The sequence below is a fragment of the Dipodomys merriami genome, unplaced genomic scaffold, assembly GCF_024711535.1.
Source record: "Dipodomys merriami isolate MVZ:Mamm:240054 unplaced genomic scaffold, mDipMer1.0.p SCAF_1080, whole genome shotgun sequence".
Lineage (NCBI taxonomy): Eukaryota > Metazoa > Chordata > Mammalia > Rodentia > Heteromyidae > Dipodomys > Dipodomys merriami.
The window spans coordinates 241,398-264,807 of record NW_027202361.1 but is presented as its reverse complement, the minus strand read 5'-3'; the positions used below and the strand labels follow the sequence as shown (position 1 = coordinate 264,807).

The window sequence follows — 23,410 nt, the reverse complement described above, 5'->3', positions numbered from 1 at the left end:
CACTTCTGTTTTCTTATAATAGTTCTTGCTCATGGGTCCTAACGGTCACAATAAAATAACTAATAGGGTTACTTGTGTACACACACACACACACACACACCACTGCAACAGTACTACAAGGGAAACAAGGCAACTCAACAGGGAGCTTCAGGATTCAAACATCTACCACATCCTAAGTATTTCCTGTTCCTTCTTAAGTAATTATTAATATTATTCCTATTTTGGTGCAAGTACTGGAGAGTGAACTCAGAGCTGGGACACTGAGCCCCACTCAACTGGGGACTGAACTATCCCTAAGCTTTTTTGTTTTTGTTTTTTGTTTTGGGTCTGGTCATGGGGCCTGAACTCTGGGCCTGTGCACTGTCCCTTAGCTCTTCAGATCAAGGCTAGCACTCTACCACTTGAGCCACAGCACCACTTCTGGCTTTTTTCTTTTATTACTTATGTGGTGCTGAGGAATGGAACTAGGGCCTCATGCATGCAAGACAAGCGCTCTACCACTGAGCCACCTTCCTAGCCCCTCCTTAAGCTTTTTCTGCTCGAGGCTAGTGCTCTACCACTTGAGCCACAGCACCACTTCTGGCTTTTTTCTTTTTTTACTTATGCGATGCTGAGGAATGGAACCAGGGCCTCATGCATGCAAGACAAGCGCACTACCACTGAGCCACCTTCCTAGCCCTTCCTTAAGCTTTTTCTGCTCGAGGCTAGTGCTATACCATTTGAGCCATACCTCCAGTTCTGGCTTTTTGCAGGTTAATTGGAGATAAAGAGCCTCACAGACTTTTCTTTCCAGGCTGGCTTCAAACCAGGACCCTCAGATCTCAGACTCCTGAATTGCTAGGATTACAGTGGTGAGCCACCCGCACCTGGGTACAATCTGTTTTTTGAATGTTTTTTTGAATGTTTTTTATATCTATTAGATATGGAGATTAGGAATCTCTGCTGCTCTCTTTTTTTCTTAGCTGTATTTTCTTTTTCTTAGCCCCTTCCTTAAATGATTCTTTATTATTTATTTATTTATTTATTTTTATTTATTTATTTTTTGGTCAGGGGTCCTGAACTCTGAGCTTGGGCACTATCCCGCAGCTCTTCAGCTCAAGGCAAGTGCTCTACTGCTTGAGTCACAGTGCCACTTCTGGGTTTCTAGTGGTTTATTGGAGATGAGAGCATCATGGACTTTCCTGCCTGGGCTGGCTTTGAACCATGATCCTCAGATCTCAGCCTCCTGAGTAGCTAGGATTACAGGTATGAGCCACTGGCGCCCAGCCCTTAAACAATTGATTCCCTATCTGGTAAGAGGAACAATGATTTCACCTCCTAATGAGTAGGTTGTCACAGATAGCAGTCTGTGAGCATGAGACCTGGCATATAATAACTACTTACTGAAACAGGCATGACCTGTAAGGGCAGAAAGAAAAGGAGCTAATGAAGGGGACTCCAGGAGTACAAGGCAGCTCTTCTCTGATAACACTAAGAGCTCCCAGAGGTCAGGAATAGAATCCTCAGATCTATGACCCCACATGGACAATAGGCTGATTCTCTACATATCTGATTTCACAGCGATCTTAGTACCAAGAGTGGCTCCTTTGTGCCAGGACAGGAAGGAAGGAAGAGGACGGGGGGGCCATAGACAGGCAGCTCCTGAAACAGATCACCAGGTGACAAAATGAAGACAAGAGTATAATCAGGAGACCATCACATCCTCTGCAAGCTTCTCCCACCAGAGGCCAGCAGCAGAGGAAGGCAGACAGCCCACTGTGGGTGAACATGAGCACCACACTGGGAAGGCCCAGAATGGTGAACCAAAGAAATATAGGAAGGGGAGAGCTTTGGAGATGTATATCAGCTCTGACTTTTACCAATCTTGAGATTGCTCCTCATGGTCCTCAATTTCCTTATCTGTACAAGGTGGAAAATTATCATCTTGATCAAATACAAGGACAGGGGAGCCCTTGTTCCAAAGAGAGACATAAATGGTAGTCATGTTATGGAGATTTTTTTTCTGAAGGTAAAAACTAACCTCCTAGCCAGATACTAGTGGCTAATACCTGAAATCCTAGCTACTCAGGAGGCTAAGATCTGAGGATCATGGTTTTCAGCCAGCTCAGAAAGAAAGGTAAGTCTTTGAGACACATAGCTCCAAATAACCACCAAAAAGCCAGATGTGGAGCTGGGACTCAAGTGGTAGAACACCAGCCTTGAGGAAAAACAAACAAACAAAATCTCCTGGCCTTGCATTTAAGACCTAGCCCTGCATTCAAGCCCTAGGATCCGCAAGAAGGAAAAAAGGAGGAAAAAAAAAAAAACTCTCCTCAAACAAGAATACAAGCTAAGAGGTTTTCAGCTGAATGCAACTAAAATAAAAATGGGAGAGCCCGTTGTTTCCTGAGGATGACTATTTATGAGGCCAATTTCATTTTCAAGTGCTAATGAGTCCCCAAAGCAGACCCATGTACAGCCTGGAGTCCAGAAGAGTGGGAAGACACCCAACCCAAACTTTGTGGAAGCTCCAAGGACACTTGTGGCGCTCAATCAGAGTGTAATGATCAGAGCAATAATCTAAATAATGAACAAGATAAAGTGTGGTGGAGGGGAGGAGAGAGAAGATACAGGTGGAAAGGAATAGTACTTAAGTTTTTTGTATTTCCTCAAGACAAACTTCTGTCTGGAATAGATTAATTCCATCTATATATTAATGTGGATTACTAATTAATGAGTTAAAAATGCTTTCAACACAAGAAGTGCTAAGAAAATGCTTAAAAATAATGAGTCTCTGGGTATGTCTCCAAAAGAAATATGCTAGCTTCTGTAATTTTCTCTCTCTCTTGTAACATTTAAAATGTTATGGTTTGCCAGGCATTGGTGGCTCCTGCCTGTAATCCCAGCTACTCAGGAGGCTGAGATCTGAGAACCGAGGTTCAAAGCCATCCCAGGAAGGAAAGTCCGTGTGACTACTATCTCCAATAAACCACTAGAAAACCTGAAGTGGCACTGTGGCTCAAGCAGTAGAGTTCTCGCCTTGAGCTGAAGAGCACAAGGACAGTGTCCCAGCCCAGAGTTCAAGCCTCACAACCAACCAAAAAAAAATATTATGGTTTGAAGGAAATGGAAGGGAATCATGGAAATTCACTTAAAGCACAAAATCAGGAAATTGGAAAGCCTGGTCAGGTAACTAACTTCCTTGAAGTCCTATGAACACTATCAATGCACATTCCCCAGTGCGCTGAGAGCGCTGTTGCACACATCTGAGCTGCAGTTCATTCTTGGGATACTTCAGCATAGATGATGTCTTGAGTGTCTTCATAGCCCTGCCACACAACACTTTACCAGGTGCACAGCAAACAGTCAATAATATGTTACATCACCAGGTCTTCTCAAAAGAGATGGGCATGCCTAACTATGCAGGAAGCTGAGATCTAAGGATAGAAGTTCAAATCCAACACAAACAGAAACATCAAAGAGACCCTTACCTCTAATGCATCAGCAAAACCCTAAATTGGAGGTATGGCTTAAGTGGTAGAGTACCAGCCTTGAATGAAAAAGCTAAAGGACAGCACCCAGGCATTGAGTTTAAGCTCTAGTACTGACACAGAAAGAGATAGATTGGGAGGTGGGGGGGGGGGGGGAGTAAAGTTTAAAAAAGGAAGAAAAAGATTTTTGGCATTGGAGAACTATGAAGGCCCACGGACTAGGTGATCAAGGTCAAATTGACAGTGAAAATACATCAACTTTGTGCTAAGAATGGCATTTACTTCTCTGGTTTTCTCCTCCCAAATCCATGAACTTCAATCTAAAATCAAAAACACATGAGATGAATCCCAACAGATTCTAAAGCATGTCTGACTAGGGCTCCTCAAAACCATCCAAGCTGCCCCCAAACAAGGGCAGTGTCAGAAGCTGTCACAGCCAAGAGGAGCCCAAGAAGCCATAGCAACTCAATGTGAAGAGGTTTCCTGGAAGGATTTTACAGAAGTAGAAACAAGCCTGAGAAGACCCAGAGCCCAGCTAAAGTCTCACAGACAGAGCAGGAACCCCAACCTTCCCTCATATCCACTTGGTGAAAAGATTCTCACTGACAAGCTGATGATGCTTTCTTTACATGTACAGTGACAAGACCTTTGTAAATTTGTCACTGAAATGCAATTCTCAGAAGTGGTGCTGTGGCTCAAGAGGTAGAGCGCTGACCTTAAGCTGAAGAGCACAGGGACAGCGCTCAGGCAAAGAGTTTAAGCCTCACGACCACCACCAAAACAACCAAAAAACAACTAATAATCCTAAAATGCAATTCTCCTTCTCTGGAAACCCCAACTTCTCTTGAACACAAGTCCTGTATAATTTGGCACTGAAGCACCTCATGGACCTCAGAGCATCATGTAGCGAGAGTCAAAACTGAGGCCCAAAGTGGGAGCCAGTGTTTTCCCAATTTCTAGTTTAGGATCTGGTGCTCTACTTGGGCTGATGCTTCAACACTGGCCAGATCCAAAACTCTCCCTTCTATCCTGCACACACCAAGAACCAGTTTAGGACTCTGGGATAAATTCAAAGACCAGCTTCTGGTCTTTGCTAGCATTGTGGCTGGTGTGGTGCAAGGACATATGTGTGGAAAGTGGTTTGGTATTTAGCTACATGTCCTTTTGCCATGGGACACTATGCCAGGGCCACACAGAAAGTCCATCCCTGGCAGGGTAAGGATCCAGACATAAACACACAGCTTTCAAGGGGCTAGGAAGGTGGCTCAGTAATAGAGTGCTTGCCTCACATGCATGAGAACTTGGGTTCAATTCCTCAGCACCACATAAACAGAAAAAGCTGGAAGCAGCAAGTGGTAGAGTGCTGGCCTTGAGCTGAAGAGCTAAGGGACAGCACCCAGGTCCAGGGTTCAAATACCAAGACTGGAAAAAAAACACAAAAACAAACAACCACCACCACAACAAACAAAAACAGCTTCCAACTAGGGTGTGTGGAAAAGGCAAAGTTCTGCAGGCTGGCGAGGTGGCTGCATTTCCTTCCCCTGTGTGGGCCCCATCCATCAGCCTCCCTGAGGGATCTCAGCTACTTGTAGGGCACATTTTCTAAATGTGAACCTGTTTTTCTTATGAGAATCAAAGTGCTCCAACTAACTGCAAGATCATAAATACTCAAAAGTGACTGTTAATAGCAGTGGCAGTTTGCAAAATACCAAATGGCAGCAAGAAGTGGATGTCATAACTTACTTCTTTGCTCTCCCATGTTCACAGAGGTGTTATGCAGGGTGTTTTTTTTTTCCTGGTGGTTCTCTTTTTTGTTTTGTTTTTTAAGTGATGAGATCTTCTTTCAAGTAGGTTCACAGGGGCTCCCTGGGACTTCAGGCAGATACTAAAAAGAAAACCAAAGAAGCCTACAATTCCAAGCCTAAAAGCTAATTTAAAAAATATGCCTAATATCCCAATGCTAGTGGCGCATACCTGTAATCCTAGCTACTCAGGAGGCTAAGATCATTAAATTATGGTTCATGGCCAATGCAGGCAGGGAAATCTATGAGACTCTTATCTCTAATTAACTAGAAAGAAATGTAGGAAGTAGAGGTATAGCTTTCGTGGTATAGCACCAGCCCTGCATGAAAGAAGCTAAGTTTACCATTCTTTTACACATGAAAAAAATCAGGTCCCAAAAGGTCATTTGTCCAGGCCACTCAGCTACAGGACAAATTGGGAGATGTGAACAGAAGGTATCTAACTTTAGAACTCAGGGCATGGCTCTCACCCTGCTACATTCCCAGTCAAAGCAGACCAAAGAAGGATGGAGGACCTCAGCAAAAACCATCCCTGTGGCCATGTATTGTGGTACTCAGGAAACAGAGGCAAGAAGAACACTAAGAGTATGAGGTAAACATGGGCTACATAGACAGATCCTGTCTTAGAAAAACAATCCTTGTGCACAGGAGCAGCCTAGGGACTATGTGAGTATCACATTATGGGAACCTGTCATTATTAGCTCAATGAACAAAAGGATAAACTTTTAGAAAATAGCCAAGATCCCTATATGAAATGGTGGACATAGAGGCCTAGTTTTGCCACCCACTGTCTTTTTGGCCTTTGTTCCTTTATCACTTAAATGGTGCAAATACCACCTTCTCATTGTTAAGACAATTTTGGTGAGCTCACATATGTGAAAAGTTCTTTGAAAAACACAAAGTGCTGTATAAATTGTGTTATTAATGAAAATCTCTAAAAATTAAGTCAAGTTGCTAAAATTCATTCTCTCAGATCCCTTTTCCAGAGGCAGAAAGTGAGGTGAAAAGAGATGAAAATAACTTGCCTAAAGTTCCAACATTGAGAAGGAATGTCACATACATGGCAGGAGGTCTGGAGTGTCATTTGTTCTTCCTGCCCTCCAGTCCATCCTGTTTACCACTGCACACACACATGCAAATACACACACACACACACACACACACACACACACACACTCCCCTCTTTAGCAAACAAAGGTGCTGGGCAAGTAATTGCTAGGCCTCAGAAGGAGGACACTAGCACTTCTAGTGTCACTGCTGTGACCTTTGACCAAGAGGAGAACTTTCAGCACTAGAACAGAGCTTCTCCCATACAGATAACATTGGGGAGAGCAGAGGGTCAGCAGCCCAGTACTACTGCCAACAGTAAGGAAATAACTCCAAGTTCCTCGTACTTGCAGAATCCTACACACTAGACCATTTTCCTCGGTCCCCATCTCCTCTATTTTCTGACATTCAGTAACATTGTAGAAGGATAAGTTACAGAATCCTACAATCAGGGTTCATAGGAACTCAGATCCTAAGGATTGCCTACTCTAACTCCTCCCATCTGGCATTCCAATTTCCTCCAGTTTCAACTTTGAATTCTTCCAAGGATGGGGAGCTCACTACTTCAGGACCAGCTGACACTCCCACACACTTACCGAGATTCCATGATAGAGCAAGCACACAATGTAGCAGGGATGAGGCACATGAACCTTCCTCAGGACTAGCCACAGGGTAGAGGGGCCCAGTACAAAGTGACAACACAGCACCTTTTGTTCAAATATTAATACTTTCCAGATAGCAACAGGAGAAGGTTAAACTAAGAATAAGCCTTTTTCTGCGTCAGCCCTAGAAATTGAACTCAGGGCCTGGCACTGCCCTGGAACTTATTTTGCTCTAGGCTAGCACCCTACCATTGAACCATAGCACCACTTCTAGTGTTTTGTTGTTGTTGGTTGTGGGGCTTGAACTCTGGGCCTGGGCACTATCCTTCAGCTCTTCCGCTCAAGGCAAGCACTCTACCATTTAAGCTACTGTGCCACTTCTGGTTTTCCAGTGGCTTACTGGAGATAGGAGTCTCATGGCCTCTCCTGTCCAGGCTCACTTTGAACCTTGATCCTCAGATGCAGCCTCCTGAGTAGGTAGGATTACAAGTGTGAGCCACCAGCACTTGGCCACTTCCAGCTTTTCCTTGGCTAACTGGAAATAAATGTCTCATGGACTTTCCTGCCTGGGCTGGCTTCAAAACAATGATCCTCAGGTCTCAGTCTCCTCAACAGCTAAGATTACAGGCATGAGAGACTAGCGCCCACCCTAATTACAAGCCTCTGTGCCTCTGCATTGCTTCTGATATTAAATTCAGTGGGCCTGAATTCATCTATTGGCTAATACTACTAGTCATTTACTTAGTTGAGGTAATGATATCAATTTCTGGGGCATAAATAAGTTAACTATTTAGGAATCTTAGAATTCAGAGTAAACACCATTTTTGTGCCTCAAATACTACAAGTTGCATTTTAAGATGTGCAATGAGGGGATGGGAAGGTGGCTCAGTGGTAGAGTGCTGGTTTTGCATGCATAAGGCCCTGGGTTTGATCCTCAGCACCACATAAGAGAAAAAGCCAAAAGGGGCACTGTGGCTCAAATGGCAGAGCACTAGCCTTGAGATGAAGATCTGAGGGATAAGGAGATGTGAGGGCAGGGATGGGAGGGGAAAAACAAAGGAGGAGGCAACAATACTTGATAAGAAATGTACTTATTACCTTGCTCATGTAATTCTAACCCCTCTGTACGGTATTTTCACAATAAAAAAATATTAAAAAAAAAAAAAAAAAAGCAGAGGGATAGTGCCCAGGCCCAGAATTCAGGTTCCATGACCAAAAAAAAAAAAAAAGTGCACTGAAATGCATGCTAAAGTTACACACTTAGGTACAGAAAGAGTTTGAGGAGTAAGTAATCTGTACATCACCTCATTCAAAGCTGCAGACTGCTCTTCAGCTGCTGGCTCCTGACACCTCTGCAGACCATGAAGGCACCAGGCAAGAAGAATCACAGCCATCACTGAGGCTGGAGCCAGTTTTGTGGGATCCAGTGTTGAGTTGCTGGAAGGCAGGGAGAGGCTCCTTAAAAAATATGAAATTAAGGCACTGTCAGAATACATCAGTAAGTGATGACATGTCACCCCATCTGGACTGTCCCATTGCAAGATCCCCAGCACCACCGAAGAGGAGGATCCACCAATATATCAGATGGCCAACTGTTAAGAGATTCTCAGAGTGGAAGGAAGGGGGCTCAGGCCTATGGTGAATATGACACTGGCCACCACCCAAACTCAGCGTGTTAAAAGTTATGGATTAGATTGAACTGGTAAAGAAAGTAGAGCTAGATTGGTACTGGTGACTCACACCTGTCATCCAAGCTAGTCAGGAGGCTGAAGGCTGACAATCATGATTTAAAGGCAGTCTCTTCAGAAAAGTCCATGAGCCTCTTATCTCCAATGAAACAGAAAAAAAGCTGGAAGTGCAGGTGTGGCTCAAGTGGGAGAACATCAGCCTTGAGAAAAAAAGCTTGGTTGACAAAGTGATGCCTGGAGTTCTAGTCTCAACTCCAGAAGGGGAAAAAAAGGAAGGAAGGAAATGGGAAGGGGAGAGGGGGCAAGGGGATGAGGGAAGAGGAGGGAAAGAAGGAAGGAAGGAAGGAAGGAAGGGAGGAAGGGAGGAAGGGAGGAAGGGAGGAAGGGAGGAAGGGAGGAAGGGAAGAAGGGAGGAAGGGAGGAAGGGAGGAAGGGAGGAAGGGAGGAAGGGAAGAAGGGAGGGAGTGAGGGAAGAGGAATCCAGGACACAAGAACTATCCTGGGATATGGAAGGGGCTAGTGTGGATATGAGACATTGAAGAGTTAAAAGTGGCTTCGTTTAGAAGCAGTAACCCTTCTGCTGCTCATATTAACCTTAGGCCCACCTGAATTGCAGAAACCGTCTTGTTTGTGCTGAAACTGCTAAACCATAGATTACTTGAACAAAGCTACTTTGAAGTCAGGCCCCACTTTGTACTATAGCTGGCCTTGGGTCCCCACAAACTTCAGGAGATGACCAAGCTGGCCCAAGATAAACAGACCCTGTGAACAAACCCAGACCACCAATTATCCCAGCTACAGCTTATCAGAACCCAACTAGCCAGGAAACTCCCTGCTAAGCTTTAACTGCTCTGGAATGCCCTTTAAGACCCAGCCAGTTTGATAACTCCCTACAACCCCTTATTGCCTTGGAATGCCCTGCTGACACCTCTTGTTGCCTTAAATTTGTCAGTCTGTGATTTCTTTTTTTTCTTCTCCTTTTATCCCTTTGTAGTTTTTGCCTTTATAAACACTGTGAAATTTCAGCTCGGGGCTTCCTCCTAAGTTCTGCTGAGTCAGTGTGTGGGACAAAGCCGGAGCTGCAGCCCACCTGAATAAAGCCTTGCTTTTGAAGTGATCTTCTTGGTGGGGGTCCTGCAACAGGCGTACAACCACATGAGTTTGAGTTCCAGCCAAGCCTGGGTGGGAGAAGCTACTCTGCCTGCAACCTTTTTCTCACCAATGCCCCAAGCACTATTGCTTCTCCATATATTTGCTTATACTTGCTTTCTCTAGTTCTGAAGACAGAAATCAAACCCAACTCAGCTTAGCACCTGCTAGCTAGGAGCTTCAATTGTATTCTCCCCAATGTATCCTGGGGAGTATTTCCATCGGGTCTTGCCATTCTGGTCCACTGTAACAGCCCAGCCTTGATGCCTAGCCCTGAGGGCAGAGATGGGGGAACACCCTGACATCTTGATTGTCCTTTTCAGAAACATGGCAGGCACTTGACCAGTCACAGATTGATGAGTGACTGCTACACAATGCCAGAGGTGAAGAAGGGCTGGGGTACAAAGACTGACTGGAGTAGCATTCTGAAAAAGCCATAATCTCTGGGAAGTAGAAGTGTGGCTCCAGTAGGAGAGAACTAGTAATGTGCAAAAAGCTAAGTGGGAAGCCCTGAGCTCAAGCCCCAGTACCAGCACCAATCAATCAATGAGAAAAGAGCTACAATGTGCTCTCAGTGCCACTGGTGATGTGCAGGATAACCCAGCACCAGGGCTTTGGTGCCACACACTGTCTCTAAGAAGCCAGCAGAGATAGCAGACACCATGTCCTTTTTGCTGAGCTTCCTGTAACACAGACTCTTGCAGGAGCAGCCTAAATTCATTTCTTTTTCATTTCCTTGGAACACCACTGCTGCTAAACTAGGACAAATCCTAGAACAGGCCACCCACCTGCCCACCCACCTGTAAGGCAACATGGATTTAACCTGACACCAGGAGATCTCATCTGAGAGCATCCAATTATCAAAGCCAATTATCAAAGCCAAAAAAAGTTAAAAAAAAAAAAGCCCAGGACACAAAGGATAAATCTGGAGTGAAGATGTGCTCCTTCTTGCCAGGCCCAAAGAAACATAGGTCCCATGGTTTCCTTACTTACAATAACTAGTATATGTCAGGGACAAGCAGAAAAGGTCAAAAGCTATGTACATATGACCAAATAAGATGATGTCAAGCGAAATGAACCCCAAGATAGGGACACAAGTTTTGTCTTTTTCTTTCTTGCTATGGTTTCTAACGTATTTATAATGTACCATGTGATTTTTTTTTTGTTTCTTTGTATGTTCTTCCCCCAAGGTATACCCCCTGTTTTCACTGTATTTGATGTCAATGCCCTGTATCTTGTATATACAGTTTTCTAATTTGGGGAGGGAAAGGGAAAAAACAAAATATTTAAATAGGGATACAGGTTGATCCATTGTAACAATGAGATGTACAAGACACTATGTTGAAAAATGAACTTTACAATTTAGGCATGGGTAGGGGGTGTGGGGGTTATGGAGCGTATTTGTGGAGGTGGGAAGGAAGGGATGGTAGGGGAAAAGCAAAAGAGGAGGCAGCAATGCTTGATAAGAAATGTACGCATTACCTTACTCATGTAACTCAACCCCTCTGTACAGCATTTGTACAATAAAAAATGTATTAAAAAAAAGATGTGCTCCTTCTCATCAATAATGCTCTTAAGCATTTAGGTGTTTTCATATCTATTACTTCAACTATTCTTATAAAATTTTCCTGAAAATACTCCAAATTATAGAGCTCAGAGATAATTGTCCTCATTTTACAGATAAGGGCATTGAGGTTCAGAAAGGCTCAGAAAGTGGGCTGGTGCAGGGTTCAAGTAGTAGAGCAACTGAATAGTAAGCAGCAGGCTCTGACTTCAAATGCTAGTACAACCAAAAAAGAGACAGAGGAAGGAAGGCATGGAGGGAAGGGGAGGGAAGGAAGGAAGGGGTCAGGGCTGACATGAAAGGAGGGTAATGAATGATCCCACACTCTAACCACTCTACAATATTCTCTATTCTGCATTCTAAAGAAGTTTGAAAGAGGGGCTGGGAAGATGGCTCAGTGGTAGAGTGCTTGCCTTGCATGCCTGAGGCCCTGGGTTCGATTCCTCAGCACCACATAAGCAAAAAGAAAAAAGCCAGAAGTGGTGCTGTAGCTCAAGTGGTAGAGTGCTAGCCTTGAGCTGAAGAGCTGAGGGACAGCGCCCAGGCCCAGAGTTCAGGCCCCACAACCGGACCCAAAAAAAAAAAAAAAAAAAAAAGAAGTTTGAAAGAATGGTTTGATAGTACCTACTACAGTTTCAACTGTCAAGGGCCTTTGCTTGCTAGGCTGGTACTCTACCAAAGACTGGTACACTACCACTTGAACCATACTTCCAGTACTGCCTTTTCCTGTTTTTTTCAAGACAGGAGTCTATTCACATCTTTTTTTTTTTTAAATGGATACTGGTACTTGGGCTTGGACTTAAGGCCTTGTGCTCTCACTTGTCATTTTTCCTCAACTCTGCTGTTCTTGAACCACACCTCCACTTCTGGCTTTTTAATAGTTAAACAGAGAGAAAAGTCTCACAGATTTTTCTGCCTAGGCTGGTTTCACACTGTGATCCTCAGATCTCAGCCTCCACATTAGCTAAGATTATAGGCATGAGCTACCAATGTCCACCTTTTATCTATTTTTCTAGAGCAGCTCCAGGGACTCCTTGAGATTTATCTGCCAAGTAAGAAAGTTTTATTCCTAGGAAAATTCTGTCCCCATGTTCTCAGAGCCTGTCACTACCTCCCCCACAGCCTATGGGAACCTTGTCCCAGACTCCCTATGTTAGCAAAATGAGCTCCCTTCCCATAGTTTAATACACTCCTTCTCCTCTCCACAGCTGAGCATGCTCCCTTCTTAGGCAACACTAGGCCCATTTAAAAACACAGTAAATAATCAGCCTCCACAAACTTAAGATGGCATTTCTCTGGAGCAGCTACAACCATATAAGGCAACAAGAGCCCCTTAGTGTGACCTTCAGGTCTGGGCAGATGCAGGGCCTCTTATCTATTATTTGGACAGCAGCCTAGTCTGCCATGATGAAGCCCCTGGCCCTCACCAGGGTCACTACCTCCTAGTCACTTGTATCACCTCTTAATCCTCCTAGGTTATACAGGTCACCTCAGAAAATACCAGATGATTCTTCTCACTGCTACCCTGTGAGAAGGGGTCTTGCCAGCCCCCCTCCCAGCAATAAACCTACCTTTGTTCTCTGTACCTACCTGTCTCGTGGTTCTCTGACAAAGTGCAAATACTGCTCTTTTTACCTAAAAATCATTTACCATCCCTCTAAATTACCTATACTCCCCAACTCCATGGTGCAGAGCATAGGTGAAGTGATTTCTGTTTTTAAATCTCATTGGATTGTGGGTTGATCACCTCCTATGGTTCTTCCAACTACAAAATAGGATGAGTATATCTTTGTCTCCAGTTGGTTGATCTCAGCAGACTTAAACCTTTGGAAAGAAAAAGGGTTTCTCTTCACCTTATGTGCTTTTCAGAGACCACTTTTATAGTAAGTGGTCTGTTTAGTTCCTTAACAGTATTCTTAATTGTTGGGTGCCAGTGGTTCACACCTGGAATCCTAGCTACTCAGGAGGCTGAGATATGAGGATGGCAGTTTGAAAACAACCTGAGACGTCTGTGAGACCTTACCTCCAATTAACCACCAAAAGTCAGAAATAGAGATGGGCCTCAAATGGTAGAGCATCAACCTTTAAGCAGAACTAAGCAAAAATGCTCTGGCTCTGTGATCACACCCCAGTACTGGCACAAAACAACAACAACAACAAAAAGTCCGCAGTTCCAATAACCACTGTCATATTTATTAATTTGCTTGTTTACCACCTAGGTGTCTCTTCCACAAGAATGCAAGGCACATATCTTGCTGGTTACATAGTTGGTACAACAATAAATGTACTGAATGAATGAATGAATGAATGACTCGATCCATCAAACAACCAATGAATCAATCTTATTTGCATTTGACCACTGTCTAAAGCCCACAATATCTCAATTGCAATAACCAAATTAGGTACAATAGTCAAATAACCTCATGAAGTAGGATAGATAATAGCTTTCTATTTTTCTTCAGCATAAAAATAAAATTAGTGCACAGAAATGGAGGGACAAAGGATGAACAAAAAGCAGTGGTAAGCCTGACACCAGTGGTTCACACCTGTAAGCCTAGCTATTCAGAAGGCTGAGATCTGAGGATCACGGTTCAAAGCCAGCCCGGCCAGAAAAGTCCATGAGACTCTGATCTCCAATAAACCATTAGAAAACTGGAAGTGGTGCTGTGGCTCTAGCTGCAGAATGCTTGCCTTTATCTGAAGAGCACAGGGATAGCGCCCAGGTCCAGAGTTCAAGCCTCACACCGACAAAAAATAAATAAATAAATAAAACAGAGGAGAAAGCTGCAAATACATGAAGGCAGGAGCCAGCTCCTCCCTAGAGCCTCCCTCTGCTACCATCCATTCTGCTTTCCACTTTCTCAGACCTCTCTAAGAAGTCTGTCTCCCTTCTCATGATCAGTCATGGAGCAGAGCATAACTTTTCTGGCAGATGTAAACTTCTAGAGTGTACATCAGGGGCTGCACCTTGGATCCCTTGTGCCATTCATGATGTCAAGCACACAACAGGCTCTCAAATGGCCTCCAATTCTGTCACACTCCTCCCCTGAAGAGCTGGAGTCTGGTTCTCTTCCTGCACAGAGGTAGCATTTCAGATATTATTTCTAACTTAATGAATAGAGCTTCTGCCCCTGCCCGCGGGGTCGGTCAACAAGGGCTCGAAGAGGAACTGACCTGAATGAGAGACAAACCAGACATGAGGAAGGAGACCAAGACAGGGTTCTGATCAAGGTCTCAAACTTTATTTTTTACACAGCAGTATATATAGCACGCTGAGCAGGGTAATTAGCATCAGCAGGTCAATAGGGTTGCTAGGCACCAAAACTGCAAAGTGTATCTTGCAAAAGGTCATAGGTGGGGAATCTTCAGAAGGTGCCAATCAATGTTGTCATAGGTAAGTTTTAAGGCTTAGTGGCTCTTCTTTTTTTGGGTCCAGTCGTGGGGCGTGAACTCTGGGCCTGGGCGCTGTCCCTTAGCTCTTCATCTCAAGGCTAGTGCTCTACCACTTGAGCCACAGCGTCACTTCTGGCTTTTTTCTTTTTGCTTATGTGGTGCTGAGGAATCAAACCCAGGGCCTCAGGCATGCAAGGCAAGCGCTCTACCACTGAGCCACCTTCCCAGCCCAAGGCTTAGTGGCTCTTATGTAAAGTGGTGGAGGTTCTTATGCAAAGTGGTGGTGCCAAGCAATGTTTTCAAACAGGGTATCAATAGGCTCCAAGGCTTAACAGCTCTTATCAAAGGTAGTAGCTGTGTTTTCTAGCAAACAGCACTTGGTTCCCAGCAAGCTTCAAGTATCATGGACATGTTCAGAGACTACATTTAGGTCAAAGAGGGAATAGAGCTGTCAGCTTGATCTTTTCCTCCTTCCTGAATCATTTGGTCTAGGGAAATCAAGCTACAACACAACACTGTGAGCAGACCACCCAGCTCCAGTTGAGACCCCAGAAGGGTGAAGAGCTAGATATCATGACTACAATCTCACACGAACCAGACCACTTCATACAGCAAAGTGCAAATCCCTGACCCACAGAAACTATGAGGTGTTTGTTCTATAAGTCACCAGATTCTAGAATTTGTTAGGAAAAGTGAGGAGAGGAGCAGAAGGGAGGGAAGGGAGGGAAGGGGAGAGAAGGGAAGAGGGAGGGAAGTGGGGGAGGCCTCTAGCAAAAGCTAAATCACACAGCCCAGACATACTCTGCTCCAGCCAACTCTGCTGGAAACTAGTTTCACCTCTTGCTCTTTCTTTTCCAGCCCCAAAGCCCCGGGCAACCACACAGCCCTCCTGGAACTATGCTCTTCCTGCCCTTTTACATTTGCTTTTTCCTGGGGGAGTGAGGAACGGGGAGGGTCCTTTTGCTCTTCCTAACATCCTTTTTCCATTTTATTTGTTCTATTCAATGCATTTTAAATTTTGGATTTTTCACAGCCTTTATATATATTGGCTGTGACCATTCCCCACATTCATTTGATCATTCCCTCCCCCCACCCCGCCTCATCTATCTACATTTAATGTTTTGAACCATATGGACCAATTCGAAGTTTGTACGTGGGCTGGGAATATGGCTTAGTGGTCGAGTGCTTGCCTAGCACACATGAAGCCCTGGGTTCAATTCCCCTGTACCACATAAACAGAAAAATAAGAAGTTTGTGTATATATGTGTGTGTGTGAGTGTATATGAAAGAGACAGAGACACTGACAGAGAGAGAGACAGAGGGGGAGAACAAGCATTCCATGTAGTAAGAGGCAGGTGGTTTTCATGCAGTCAATGTGGCTGGGAACAGAGGTGGGGAAGACAGGAGAGGAGGGGACCAGGAGTAGTTTCCTACAGGAGAGCCAGGGGCATTATTCACATTTCCAGAGATCACTATGACTGATGAGTAGAGAAAGTCATAAAAATACCACAGGTCAAGCACATCTTTGCCTCAATTTCAAAATCTAAAACATTAATAACTTCTTAAATAACTCATTTAGCAACAAAATCTGATCTAAAAAGACACGTGTATTAATAGTCTTTATTTATCCAATTCATGTGTTGTCTGAATACATTTTGGCCATGGGGGGAGGGAGGTGCCTGACCACAGGGAACCAAGGCTATTCCACAATACACTGTATGCACTGTGCCAACATTCCTAATTTTAAGAACACTTGTGTGGATGTTGCAGACTGAATGCTTGGGTCCCTTCTGCCAAATTCACCAATGTGCCAGAATTTGGGGTGATTATTTCATGAGGAGGGAGCCCCAAGAGTGGGATTAGTGTCTTCATGAGAAGAAACAGGAGCTCTCCCCTGAACACTGTCTTCACCCCTAATTGTTAATTGCAAAAAAAGCAATTAGCTATAAACTAGCACCTTGACCATGACCTTGACTCTGGCAGCCTTGAGCTCAGACTTTCAGTTTCCCCAACATGAGAAATACAAGATTCTGTAAATCCTCTGTTCAAGTTCTGTTCTCTCAGCTCACACTGACAAAGACCACCAATTATCAATATTTTAATTCTCTGCTGCAACACAACCATCATTGCCCACTATGCAGAATGCGATACAGCCATTCCAGATGTTGACCTTCCAACTACCACAGTGGTGTGAGACCCTTCAGGGGGAGGATGGTGGCCAGGCATGGCCTCTCCAGGTCCAGCTCCTGGCAGAACAACTGCTCTATTTAGCTGTGCACAGGATGGAGATCAACATCATCCAACACCAACATCTCACACCACCAATTTCCTTCCCTATGCCTTAGCAGAGCTTTCAGTAAGTTCTCCGCCACTAGGTAAAAAGCATGGCTTTCCCCTCTCCAAGTCGCACTTGGACTCTTTCTTGAGAACTCTGCCACGGCCCTGAGCAGAAGGTGTTTGGAACCACTTCCTCAGCCATGTGATGGCAACTCAGATAGTGGCTGCTCCTACAGCTGATATTCCTATGTCCTTTACAGTTTTTTTTTAAATTTTGGTGCCAGTCCTGGGGGTTTGAACTGAGGACCTGGGTGCTGTCCCTGAGCTTCTTTGGCTCAAGGCTAACACTCTACCACTTCAGCCATAGCTCTATTTCTGCTGCCCAGACTGTCTTCCAATTGCCATCCTCAAATTTCAGCCTCCTGAGCAGCTAGGATACAGGCTTGACCAACTGGCTCGTTAGCAAATCTCTCATTAGTCTATTCTCTTGTTTTATAGTTAAAAAATCCTCTGCGTTAACCTGGTTGAAGCCTGACTCTGAATTCTAAAGTGTGTCCACTACAGAGGGTCTAGGTTAAGAGAACCCACACTGGGCATAACAATGGCATCACTATCACAGTTACTAAGCACCAGGCACTATTCAAAGTGTGTGTGTGTGTGTGTGTGTGTGTGTGTGTGTGTGTGTGTAAACTCATTTAATCCTAAAACCTATCCCCTGAAGCACTAAGTAGTATAATTATGTCCATTTTATTGGGGAGGGTCAGTGCTAATCAGCCGGGACAGGAAAATCTGTGAGATTCTTTTTTTTTTTATTTGTCTGTCACGGGGCTTGAACTCTGGGCTTGGGCATTGTCCTTGTGCTCTTCAGCTCAAGGCGAGTGCTCTACCACTTGAGCCAAGGTGCCACTTCCAGTTTTCTAGTGGTTTATTGGAGATAAGAATCTCATGAAAGGTGAGCGCCCCCATGGCTCACGCCTGTAATCCTAGCTACTCAGGAGGCTGAGATCTGAGGATCCCAGATCAAAGCCAAGAAAGTCCATGAAACTCTTATCTCCAATAAACACTCAGAAAACCAGAAGTGGCACTGTAGCTCAAGTGGTAGAGAGCTCGCCTTGAGCTGAAGAGCTGAGGGACAGCACTCAGGCCCAGAGTTCATGTCCTATAATCGACAAAAAAAAAAAAAAAAGAGTCTCAAGAACTTTCCTGCGCGGATTGACTTGGAACCATGATTCTCAGATCTCAGATTCCTGAATAGCTAGGATTACAGACTTGAGCCACCAGCCCCCAGTGTCTGTGAGATTCTTATCTCTAATTAACTACCAAAAGAGCCAGAAGTGGAGCTGTGACTCAAGTGGTAGACCACTAGCCTTGAGCAAAAGAGGTTAGGGACAACACCCAAGCACAAAGCTCAAGTCCCAGGAGAACGTCTCCACTCTCCCTCCCCCCAAAAAATTAAAGAAATGACAAAAGAAAGAGATTAAGAAATGTATTCAGGCTGGGCAGTGATGGCTCACACCTGTTATCTTAGCTATTCAGAAGGCTGAGATCTGAGGATCATGCTTTAAAGCCAGCTTGGGCAGGAAAGACCATGCTAGATTATTAGACTTTCCCAGAAAACCTCACAGACATCCAGGTACAGAGAATAAAGAAAAGTTTATTGCCAGGAAAGGACCCGGCAAGAAACCTTCTCACAGGGGAGAAGTGAGAAGCAGCACCAGCTATGTCTAAGGTGACCTATATAACCTAGGAGGTTTAGGAGGGGCTAGAAAGGATGAGGAGGCAGAGACCCTGGTGTGGAAGTGTGGGCCAGGGGCTTCATAATGGAAGATGAGGATTTATGGCTACTGTCCAAATAGTAGATAAGGGGTCTCTCAACTGCCCAGACCTGAAGATCACTCTAAGAGGCTCTTGTTGCTTACATGGCTTATATGGTGGTAGCTATTCCAGAGAAGAGCCATCCCAAGGTAGAGGGTGTTGGAGGCTGATTATTTACTGCCTTTACCAAGTGGGCCTGGTGTTGCCTAGGAAGGGAACATACTAAGCTGTGGAGAAGGGAAGGAGTGTACTAAGCTATGGGAAGGGAGTTCATTTTGCTAACTGTCCATGAGACTCTTCTCTCCAATTACCCATCAAATTACCCATCCAATTACCCAGACACAGAACTGTGGCTCAAGTGATAAAGCTCTAGCCTGGACCAGAAAGGCTTAGGGAGAGCGCCTACGTTCTGAGTTCAAGTCCAGGACCAGCACCAAATAAATAAATCAATAAATAATGTATCTAAACACATATAACTAGGACAGTGATGTCTGGATCAAACCCAGACAAAACAGAGGTCTTGAAAGGTTGGTATTAAGGCAGAATGAGAATGAGGCAAGGAGACAAGGGGTAGTAAGGAAGGCAGTCTGAAAGGTACCACATGGCCTTTACTGGGCTCTCAAGGTCATGTCTGAAATTCACTGTCTGGCAGCAGTACAACAGGTCTGAAGGTCAGAGACTGGGTCCCTCCCTCTAGGAATATTGGAGTACCAGTCTGGGGCACATTCAGTATTCAGTAAGAAACTGATGGATGACTCACATGTAAATGAAGCAGAACCATAGACTCAGCCAGCAGCCCTCAATCAGGCTGAGACTGCACAGCAAGGCCTGGAACTGGAGTGTACACATCCTTCCCAGGATCATCCTGGGCTTCTCCCTGACTCACCTGGCCCAGCTATAAATGCCTGACAGAGGTAAACAAAACAATTAGTTGGCTGCATGACTTAGCTACTAAACACAGTATTCCATGAACTGCAAGGTAGACTAGGCAGACCCAGCTCTGCCTATGGCCCAGCTTCTCCCAAACCTGGGGACTTTGACTACACCTTGCTGTTTTCCCAGTCTGGACTGCTGTCTGTGCTGCACCTCTGCCTAGAATCACATGGCTTCCCACCCCTTCCCTAGCCTTTAGGGCCTGGCTGAATCATCACACTCAACTTGAAAAGAATAGTCAGCGCTTCCCTTTTCAGGAGGCCAGGCTCTCCCATGAACTTGCACACACCTGTACTCACAGAAGCCAGAGAGACACACTGCATTCTGGGATTAGGACTTCAGGCTCTGCAGGCCAGTCAGCATTTCAGCAGCCAGCTGTGTGGCCCTGAGTGAAGCATATCTCTTGCCCTATGCTTAGTACCCTCATCTATAAAATGGAGCAATTATGGTCCACATATTATTAGGCTGATGTGATCATGAGCAGGGTACCAGATACTGCAATCCTAGTTAATGAAGAGGCTTGATAAAGAGAGTCACACTTCCAAATCAATCCGGGCAGAAAAGTCTGCAAGATTTCATCTACATGGAAGGCAGTGTGTGCTTGTGATGTCAGGAAGAGCGGCAGTCTAGAATAAATGAATCACATTCAGGTATTCACTCAGGCAGGAAGTGAAATCCTATCATAAAAAAACAATCAGTAAAAAACAGGGCTGCAGACATGGTTCATTTGGCAGAGCACCAGCCTAGCAGAGTCCAAACCTCAGAACCCCCAGCCCCCTAGAGAAAAAGAACAATAATATAGAGAGTACTTAGTACTGCACCAGCAATAACTATTATATATGATGAATATCCTGAGCTCAGACGTTGCAGATTATTTGGCATCTGGATACCTGCAGGTGGGCACAGTAGATGAATGAAAGGATCCATTCTCTTTTAGCATCAGCTGCTGCTCTCCCTGGCTCCATGCTTCCTTCATGTTCCTTCACTTACCTTCTTGAGACATCTGTGCTTCCCTCATCCTAGGCTTACAACTACCCACAGCCACAAGAATCCTGCAAGTGGATTTTACATCTAATATCAGCTTTGGGTTTCAGTTGAAACACTAAATACAACAAGGAAAAGGTGCTTTTCAATTTTAATTTTATTTCTTCTTGTCATTATGGCTTTTTTGTTTTCTGGGTTGGCTAATGGGTCACTGGGAATTCAGTCACTGAAGTTGTTACTTGTTTTGGCTAGAAATGTTATTTATGTAATAAATACCAATATGGGGGATGATTAAAACACACACATTGACACACACACAAAAACAAAAACAAAACAAAACAAAAAACCTTCCCTCACTGCCTCCTGCCTCCCTGCCTCCTGAAGTCCAGCTTCTATAGCCCAGTCATCAAAGCATTGTGACCGGTCCCTTACCCACCACTGCAATTACTCTCTAGCAGATATTAACAGAACTTTCAGTGACTCGGCCTCACCCGTTATAGCTGGAATAGGCCCCCTCTTACCACGTGAGAGGCCCAGTCATACTGCATACACATGACTACAGTCTTGATCTTCTTAAGGACCACCTTAAAATTTACTCACTACTTTAGCCAGGCACAAGTGGCTCATGCCTGTAATCCTAGCTACTTAGTAGGCTGAGATCTGAGGGTCTTGATTCAAAGCCAGCCTTGGCAGGAAAGTCTATGAGACTCTTTTCTCAAATGAACCACCACATAACCAGAAATGAAGCTGTGGCACAGCACCAGCCTTGAGCAAAAAAGTTAAGGGACAGCACTCAGAGCCTACATTCAAACCTCAGTATTTGCATCAAAAACAACAAAAACAAACAAACAAAAAAACATCTTATCACTTGCAGAAGCCTTTTCAGATCTCCACAGCATAATCTCTTCATGGTAAAACATTCCACTGGTCTCCTCTTCCAGAGGGAATTATTCTATGTCCTGCCTTGCATGCTACAGCTCTGTCAACTCATTTGTGTTCCCTGTTACACTGAGAGTGTTTGGGTTTGTTTCTTTCTTTCTTTTTGCCAGTCCTGGGGCTTGAACTTGGCCTAGGTGCTGTCCCTGAGCTTCTTTTGCTTAAGGCTAGCACTCTACCACATGAGTCTCAGCAACACTTCTGGCTCTTTGTCTTTATGTGTACTGAGGAACCCAGGGCTTCATGCATGCTAGGCAAGCACTCTACCACTAAGCCACATTCCCAGCCCTGGGAGTGGTTTTTTATAACTACCACACAGAACTCCCCCAAATTTAGTTTGGATCCAGAACAAAACTGTTGGTATCAATGTAGATGGAACTCAGATCAACTGAGAGACATTGTAGTGGAGTGACAAAACGCAAGGACCACATATTCAGACAATGATGTTGATGGAAATCTCTTAATCAGGAGAGTGGTTTTAGTTAAAGAACACATATGGGCAGTGGGATTTGTTAATCCTCCATGGAAGGAAGGATCATTTGTAAGAATTAAAAAAGGAACAGAAGGAGCTAGAAGAGATCAAGACAGTTATCCCTACCTCTGGGATCGCTTGGTGTGCTTTGGCCAAAAGTAGCATAACCCGGGGCTGGGAAGGTGGCTCAGAGGCAGAGCGCTTGCCTTGCATGCATGAGGCCCTGGGTTCAATTCCTCAGCACCACATAAGCAAAAAAAAGAAAAAAGCAGGAAGTGACACTATGGCTCAAGTGGTAGAGCGCTAGCCTTGAGCTGAAGAGCTGAGGGACAGTACCCAGGTCCAGAGTTCAGGCCCCATGACCGGACCCCCCCCCCAAAAAGAAGCATAACCCCAATCTGACTTCGTCTTTGTAGGGGTAGTCTTTCCAACAAAGTAGCGTAGGATTAAGGCCCCACTCTATTCCAGCAGGAACACCCTTTAACCATGTTAATTACAATCACCCTGTTTCCAACTAAAGTCATATTCTGAGGATTGAGTCTTAGAATTTTAACAGGTTGTTACTGTGTGTGTGTGTGTGTGTGTGTGTGTGTGTGTGTGTGTGTGTGTGTGTGTGTGTGTCTCGTGCTGCTACTGCAGCTTTAATTCAGGGCCTGGGAGCTGTCCCTTCGCGTTTTCACTCAGACTTTTTGGTGTTAACTGGACACTAACTGGACATTGCTACCTGACCAGGCTTTGAACTGTGATCCTCAGATCTCAGCCTCCTGAGTAACTATGATTGCATGTGTGGGCCACTGGTATAACAGATCTTATTTGAGGAAACAATTCCATCTGTGAATCCGTTTACCCCTTCATGGGGCCTAAGGAAAGACTGAGTCACTGGGATGCAGCCTTTCTCCCTAAGAGACCTACCTCTGGTCCCAAAGGACCCTCACCCTAGCTGCAGCAAACACCTTCCCCCCAACACAGTAAACAGAGGCCCACATTTCCAAGAACAAAATCTTACCCCAAAGAGACTCTTTTGTGCTTAAAAAGACCATCTCAATTATGAAATTGTAACTCTCTATACATCATCTTTATTATGGTGGTAAAAAATGGTTTTATAAGACCATCTGAAGGGAGAGAACTAGACAGATCCTCACTCAGAGACACCACCCACAAAGCCATGTAGGCGAAGGGGATGGACAGATTGATGCTAATGGACAGTTTAAGAGGAAGTCAAAAAAAAAAAAAAAAAAAGAGGAAGTCAATCAGTTCAGGCCAGGAACCAGCTGCTCT

At 44.6% G+C, this 23,410-nt stretch overlaps 1 protein-coding gene across 4 annotated transcripts in view; it reads right to left on the bottom strand.

Annotated features, from left to right (window-relative positions):
- Window positions 1-30: 30 nt before the first annotated feature.
- LOC138815240 (chromatin remodeling regulator CECR2-like) overlaps window positions 31-23,410 on the bottom strand; it is a 50,116-nt gene continuing 26,736 nt past the window's right edge. For 2 of the 4 annotated variants that reach the window (XR_011368227.1, XM_070004522.1), the window contains 2 exons: window positions 8,226-8,379; window positions 31-5,355 (listed from right to left, as the gene is read on the bottom strand). Coding sequence is in view for 1 of the 4 variants with exons in the window: in XM_070004522.1 (XP_069860623.1) it covers window positions 8,251-8,379 (129 nt within the window). In the remaining 3 variants the exon portion in view is untranslated. Of the gene's footprint in view, window positions 5,356-8,225; window positions 8,380-12,988; window positions 13,076-23,410 lie in introns of those variants that run through there. The other 2 variants (XR_011368229.1, XR_011368231.1) reach the window with 2 other exon arrangements.